This window comes from Otolemur garnettii, unplaced genomic scaffold (genome assembly GCF_000181295.1).
Source record: "Otolemur garnettii isolate 467f Iridium unplaced genomic scaffold, OtoGar3 scaffold00038, whole genome shotgun sequence".
Classification (NCBI taxonomy): Eukaryota; Metazoa; Chordata; class Mammalia; order Primates; family Galagidae; genus Otolemur; species Otolemur garnettii.
Window position 1 is genome coordinate 8,551,574 of NW_003852433.1, and position 7,433 is coordinate 8,559,006.

General features: G+C 46.1%; 1 protein-coding gene across 1 annotated transcript in view; it reads left to right on the plus strand.

The window, feature by feature from the left end:
• The window catches only part of GCN1 (GCN1, eIF2 alpha kinase activator homolog), a 76,427-nt gene extending 70,638 nt beyond the window's left edge, over nt 1-5,789 (plus strand). The window contains exons 52-56 of the mRNA XM_012805204.1: nt 324-420; nt 1,000-1,148; nt 2,748-2,855; nt 4,105-4,323; nt 5,083-5,789. Coding sequence (XP_012660658.1) covers nt 324-420; nt 1,000-1,148; nt 2,748-2,855; nt 4,105-4,323; nt 5,083-5,208 — 699 coding nt within the window. The 3' untranslated portion in view covers nt 5,209-5,789. The remainder of the gene's footprint in view (nt 1-323; nt 421-999; nt 1,149-2,747; nt 2,856-4,104; nt 4,324-5,082) is intronic.
• Nucleotides 5,790-7,433: the final 1,644 nt, after the last annotated feature.

Below are 7,433 nucleotides of genomic sequence, written 5' to 3' on the forward strand. Positions count from 1 at the left end.
AGAAAAAAGGTGCTGTGTAAATATAGTTATTATTGTTATTGTGAGGATGATTACCACATGCATGTTCACTGGACTTTTCTATAATTAAGTGAAATGCTGAGTGTGTAATGTTTTACTCCACACCAAGTGGCAGTTTCAGTGAATGGCAGTCCCAGTCTGGCACTGAGAGCACAAGTGCCAAAGGAAGGACGGATTTCTTGAGTCCTTAAATTAATTTGTTCCACCGCCCGCTGCCCTGCATCTGGGCTCCAGAGTTGCCTGCTGGTTCTGGTGGAGCTGGTACTGTCACCTGCACCCCCTCACTTCCTTCTCTGCTCTATCAGGACAACACCCGCATCTCCTCAGCTGGGTGCCTGGGGGAATTGTGTGCCTTTTTGACTGAAGAGGAGCTTAACACCGTCCTTCAGCAGTGCTTGCTCGGTAGGCTTCTTGTACATTGAGAATTTCCCCTTTAGGGATTTAGATCTCTCAGACCTAGGGGGAGAGTCCGTGGGCACCTCTCTCTCTTGCTCAGAGGTCCTTTTAACAACTGGTCTTGGGAAATCCAGCTGTTAAAACAGTCACGTTTTTAGCTGGGTGTTGTGGTGGGTGCCTGTAGTCCCAGCTACTGGGGAGGCTGAGGGAAAAGAATCTCCTAAGCCCAAGAGCTAGAGGTTGCTGTGAGCTGTGACGCCATAGCACTCTACAAAGGGCGACAAAGTGAGACTCTGTCTCTAAAATCAAACAAACAAACAAAAAGAAAATCAAATTTCCAGGGGTCCCAATAGTCCTATCTCCGCTCTAAAACTATAGCTGTAAGCCTGAAGTGGTTCGTTAGAGGTATCTTTTTTATATGCTGCTTGGAGAGCTTCTCCAAGGTAACAGGCAGTGTGGTCTGGGTTTCCACCATGTTCTTGAATCCGCACACTGGTCTCAGAGGGGGATAGACCCAGTAAAGTCATGGGTAGTGGGAACATATTGTAAAGTACAGGTTGACCCCCATTGTGTCCTTCTACCCAGCGGATGTGTCTGGCATTGACTGGATGGTCCGGCATGGGCGGAGCCTGGCACTCTCCGTGGCTGTGAATGTGGCTCCCAGGAGACTCTGTGCTGGCAAATACAGCAGTGAAGTTCAGGAAATGATCCTCAGCAATACCACAGCAGACAGGGTAAGGCTTTGGGCAGGTAGATGAGACTCGGTGTGAAGAGGGCTGGGTTCTAATTTTACCTTTGTCAGTAACTTGCTGTGCCCTTGAACCAGTACTTGATTCCTTTGGGCCCCAGTTTTATCTAAATACGGTCTTGGGGTGGGAGAATCTAGTGTCCCTTCTAGGTCAGCAGGTCTCTGATCCCTGCTTCTGGAAAGCAGTGACTTTGTACTTCTGCCTGTCAGCCAGGTTAGCTTGTCTGCCTTTTTTTTTTTCTTTATTAAATCATAAACACATAGATCATGTATACATTAATGCATTTATGTGTTACAATGTGCTGATTTCATATAGAATTAGGAATGCTTACATCACACTGTAATATATACCTCATCTCGTTTACTTAGTTACTGTGTTAAAACATTTATACTCTATACTAATAGATTCAGCATGAACCCTTGCATTATGCACCATAGGTGTGATCCCACGATTCATCTTCCCTTGATCTGAACTACCCCCTCCCCTCCCATCCCCCCTCCTTCCTCTTTCATCTTGGGCCATAGTTGTGATCTATTCTTCATATGAAAATGTGATTGTAAATTGGTTTCATAATAGTACTGAGTACATTGGATATTTTTTCTTCCATTCTTGAGATACTTTACTAAGTAGGGTATGTTCCAGCTCCATGCATGTAAACGTAAAAGAGGTAAAGTTCCCATCTGTTTTTAAGGCTGCATAATAGTTCGTGGTATATATATACCACAATTTATTAATACATTCATGGGTCAGTGGGCACTTGGGCTTCTTCCATGACTTGGCTATTATGAATTGAGCTGCAATGGACAGTCTAGTGCAAATATCTTTTTATAAAGTGATTTTTGGTCTTTTGGATATACACCTAGTAGAGGAATTGCAGGATCAAATGGCAGGTCTACTTTTAGATCCCTGAGTATTCTCCATATTTCTTTCCAAAAGGGACATATTAGCTTGCACTCCCACCAGCAGTACAGAAGTGTTCCCTTTCCTCCATATCCACGCCAACATCTGTAGTTTTGGGATTTTGTTATGTGAGCCACTCTTATGGGAGTTAGATGATATCTCAAAGTGGTTTTGATTTGCATTTCTCTGATGATTAAAGATGATGAGCATTTTTTCATGTGTCTATAGGCCATGCGCCTATCATCTTCAGAGAAGCTTCTGTTCAAGTCCCTTGCCCACAATGAAAGGGGATTACTTGTTCTTATTAGTAAGTTTGAGTTCACTGTGGATGCTGGTTATCAAACCTTTGTCAGAAGCATAACCTGCAAATATCCTCTCCCGTTCTGAGGGCTGTCTGCTTTACTTACTGTGTTCTTGGCTGTGCAGAAGCTTTTTAGTTTGATCAGATCCCAGTAATGTATTTTTGGTGTTGCTTCAATTGCCTGGGGGGTCCTTCTCATAAAGTATTCTCCCAGCCAATTTCCTCACAGGACAGCTTGTCTGAATAAGAGCTGTCAGGGAGCAATAAAAGAGGAGAAAGGTGGTGGAGGGTCCCAGAAACTCCTGGGAATGGGATTTTCGTGGCTCTGCTGCTTGAGAAAGGAGCAGGATGCGATCCTGTCTAGCTCTGTCTGTTCTCCACAGATCCCCATTGCAGTGAGCGGGATCCGGGGCATGGGCTTCTTGATGAGATACCATATTGAGACAGGAGGGGGACAGCTGCCAGCCAGACTCTCCAGCCTGCTCATTAAGGTGAGTAGAGGAGCAGGGACTGTGTGTAACCCCCTGAGGCTGGAGTATGAGAAGGCCCAGGCCTAGGCCCTGGCCCTAGGACCACAGAACATTGGAAATGTGCCCTCAGCTAGTTGGGTGCTAGTTCTCCGTGGGTGGCCTTTAGGAGATCTCTGAGCTCTTAGAGACAGGAGGATGTCTGTATGCATGTCTGTATACATTTTTCTCTGAAAGAATGTCCAGCCTTTTGTCAGATTGTCAAATTGACCTGTCATTACAAACCAAATTAAGAACCACTATTTTAGCCTTTTTTTTTTTTTTTTTGAGATAAGCTCTTGCTTTGTCACCTAGGTGACATCATAGCTCACTGCAATTTCAAACTACTGGCCTCAAGGTGATCCTTTTGCCTTGGCTTCCCAAAGTGCTGGTATTATAGGCATGGGCTTTCTTTCTAGACACCTTAGTTTTGTAAAATTAGGATCATACCTGGGTTTTAATCTTAATACATTTCTTCCTACCTCCCTCCTTTCATTGGCCTAGCTTTATTAGTGTGGTTATTGTGTTGGAGCATCAGGCCTTAATTAGGAAAGCCGAGCAAGGCTCCCATGGCCTCTAATACAGAAAGCTCCTCACAGTTCAGTGTGCACAGAAATCAGGACCAGATTCTATGATTTAATGAGATGGGGCCATACCTGCGACTCTGTAACCAGCTCCCAGGTTAAGTGCTCTTTGTGTGTGGACCTTTGAGTAATGAGGTTCTAAAGGGTGACTGCATTTTGCAGCCACCCAGAGCCCACTGAGAGTTTGAGGTGGCCCGATTAGATTGGGCCAGTATGTGATGGCATCAGCCTGTGCTTACTTGTTCATTTAGCATTTACTGAGCACCCACTGTGTACCCAGCTAGGCTGGGTCCTTAGGGCAAACAAGATCCCTAGATCCCATGGGGAGGGCCCTAATGTAGATGAGGTTGTCAGGGGTCCTGTGAAGGATGAGAAGGAACCAGCTGAGTGAGAATCTGAGGACAAGCATGTCTAGGGTGTGGGATCAGCCAGTGTTGAGGCCCAGGCTGGAAGGAACTTTGCATGTTTGAGGAAGTAAAAACCTGTGTGGGCTGAGACCAGTGAGCAAGGGGAGAGTGGCACAAGATGGTGGGGGGTGGGGGAGCCACAGCTGAGATACACTAGCACCGCATCAGGGCTAGGATTTCGGCCTTTTTGAGAAATAGGCTTTTAGACAGGCATATCCAGTCTATTTGTGGTCCTTTTTACAGTGTCTGCAGAACCCATCCAGTGACATCAGGCTGGTGGCTGAGAAGATGATCTGGTGGGCAAATAAGGACCCAATGCCTCCTCTAGAGCCTCAAGCCATCAAGCCCATCCTGAAGGCTCTTCTTGACAACACCAAGGATAAAAACACTGTTGTCAGGGCCTACAGTGACCAGGCGATTGTCAATCTCCTCAAGATGAGGCAGGGCGAAGAGGTGTTTCAGGTGGGAACCTGGGGCTGGCTGGAACACCCCCAGGGTATACTGTGGGCATTTGTTTTATAGCTCTACTTTTACATGACTATATTTAAGCCTCATACTCTCCTCTGCCATTAGGAGCACGTTAGCTTTCATGAGCAGACTGAGATTCAGGTGACTGGCCTAGTTCCTGAAAACATACATTTCCCATGGTTCAGCAAATCACATCTTGCACAGCACCCAAACACACAGCAGATCCCAGTGGAGCTGCCCAGTTGAATCCCAGAGCCCTGATCATCAGTCCCCTAGTCCCAGCAGCCTTCATTTAAAGTACTGGAAACTGCAGCTACATGAGAAGTATTTTTCTGAGCTGTCTCTTGGACCCTTCTGAGTCTCTCTAGTTGTAAAATAGGTGTTCATTTTGTTTCTATTTGATTGGAGAAATTTGAGGCCATAGATTCTTTTTGGGGGAGACAAGAGTCTCTCTATTGCCCTGGGCTAAAGTGCCATGGCATCAGCCTAGCTCACAGCACCTCAAACTCTTGGGTTCAAGCAATCCTCCTGCCTCAGCCTCCCAAGTAGCTGGGACTATAGGCACCTACCACAACACCCAGCTCTTTTTAGAGATGAGATCTCCCTCTTGCTCAGCTAATCATGAACTCTTAAGCTCAAGGGATCTTCCCATCTTGGCCTCCCAGACTGATAGGATTATAGGCATGAGCCACCGTGCCCAGTCTAGAACTATATTTTCTAACTGTGACTCCTCACATTGACACTTCCTCACAGTCGCTCTCCAAGATCCTGGATGTGGCCAGTTTGGAAGTATTGAACGAGGTTAACCGAAGGTCCTTGAAGAAGCTGGCCAGCCAGATCGACTCCACGGAGCAGGTGGATGACACCATCCTGACATGAGAGGCCTGGACTCCACAGCAGCATTTGCCGCTCCACATCTTTGTTCATTGTTTTCATTTTTGAAAATACGTTTGTTCCAATGGGGAGCTTAGGAGATGGCGTTCCCAGAAAGTATTTTAATATATCACAGACCACAGCCAAAGCCTTAAATCAAACCCACACACAACTGAAAATCGTCTCCTCCATCTCCCACCCTTTTCTTTGGAGAAGAGAAGGAAAAGCACACACGTAGCCTCAGCGGAAGGCAGTCCAGGAGCTGCTCATCCAGCTTAGCATGGCTGGGTCTGGAACAATCAGTGTCAGACCTCGGGTTCCTCTTCTGTGCTTGAAGCTCTGGTTCTAGAGTCGGCACTACCAACCTTTTGCCTAGATCCTGAGTGGGGCACAGAATGGTGGATATCTGCCCAGTGTGGTGTGTCTTGGCTTGGTTTTTCAACAGTGTAAGGCCTGATTGGATCTGACCCCTGTCAGTTGAAAATGATACACAGCTCTCACAGTTCATAGGTCTGGGGAGGGGTGTAGGTTTACATGTAGGCTGTTTGAAGGAGGAATGTTTAATAAAGGCTCTGATTTAATCTTGATATAAGTAGATTTTTAAAAATCTCAAACATCATTAAATGTGAAGCTTCCTGCATCAGGAATAAGGAAAGGTTTGCAACTGTTTTTGTAAGTATGGGCAGTTCTATAATTTCTGGGCATCTCCTCTTTTCATAAATAAGACTTATATATTCCTACAAACGTCTCTGTTCTCAGGTTGGGTCTTGAGAGGAGTGTAGCCAGGCCTGTGGTTTCCCCAGTGTAGAGAATGCAAGGCTCCAGTTAGCCACTTCCCTGCTCTGTTCTGAGTTGGAAAGGTAGGGAGCATCTGGTCATCAAGTTGTAAAGAGAAATCCAGCCCCTCTGTGGAGTAGGAAAGCACCGCATTAACTGAAGGTCCTTGAAGAAGCTGGCCAGCCAGAGTAGGCAGACTTGTAAGAGGAAACCAAGTTGCAGCTCAGCATTTGCCTCCTTTATGAATGACTTCCTTCCGATTCTTAGAAGGACTTGTGACACATATGTCCTGTCTGATCGAGCACACCCTACTGGACCTAGTGACGCAAATTTTTGGGGGGAGGGGGTCACACTACAGAACAAATCTTGATCAAATTTACTAGCTGGAGCTGTAAAAGAGAAAGTGGAAGCAAACTCACTTTGTAAAAAGTATAAAATGCTATACCCCAGACAGCAAGACTGGTTATTAATAATGCAGCTGAGGTACAAAGTAGGTTTGCAAAGCAACACTGTGATAAATAAGACAAGGTGACCTCTGAGGCACTTCTACTGAAATCTTTGCTTTCTATCCCTGAGACTTTTATGTCACAGGACTTCCTATTTTCTTACAGCAGACATGGTGTCAGCTGGCTGGAGGTAATTGTAGAATCTCAAAGCTGGAAGGGTCCTTGAGAGGTTAGCAGAGTCTGTCCCCATAGTCTAAGCAGCCTAAGCATAGGTTGCAGCTTTTGGTAGTCATGGCAACTGTCCTTTGCCTGTGGAATTCATACGGTCTCCAGTGTCCTCTCTGATGCCTAGGGCATGTGTCCAGCAAGCTGTCTATGTTTGTATTCACCTCTGCCAGTCAGCCAGGGTGAGATACAGAAGTTTCTGTTGTGAGTGGCCATGGGCTTGGACACCTTGCTTAGCTCCGAGGCAGTCTTCAGTGTGTTCAGTGTTTCCTTCAGGGTCTTGGATTAGATGCTTCTATCCACTTCTGGCTTTCAGTCCCTGGTCTGCAACTGGGAGGGAAACCTGATACACTTGGAGGTGCTCATTAAGCAAAATCCATAGGAAAAACACCAGGAGGATCCAGTTCTAGAAACTGGAGGAGGATGAGATCTCTCTGTTCAGAATAGATGGATAGAGGTTGATTCACAGACAGAGATGACTCAAAGGCTTCTAGAGCATGTTGAGTTGCATTCTCTGGGTCTGGAAGGAGGGCGTGAGCTCCCAGGAAGTGAGCTGTGAAGGTCTCTTACAGACATGATGATGGAACCAGCAGAAAGGACCTTGTCAGCCCAGAGTCAACAGCAGTCCTGAAAACAGGAGCCCAGACCAAACATCCTAGATGTGGAGCTTGGCAGCAGAGAAGCAAAAGCTATTTGTCCTGTTGGTTAGCAGAGCTGTTTAGCCTTGGGCAAGTCATCTGACCTCTGTGGGCCAGTTTCCTCATTTGGAAAATGAATTTGAAA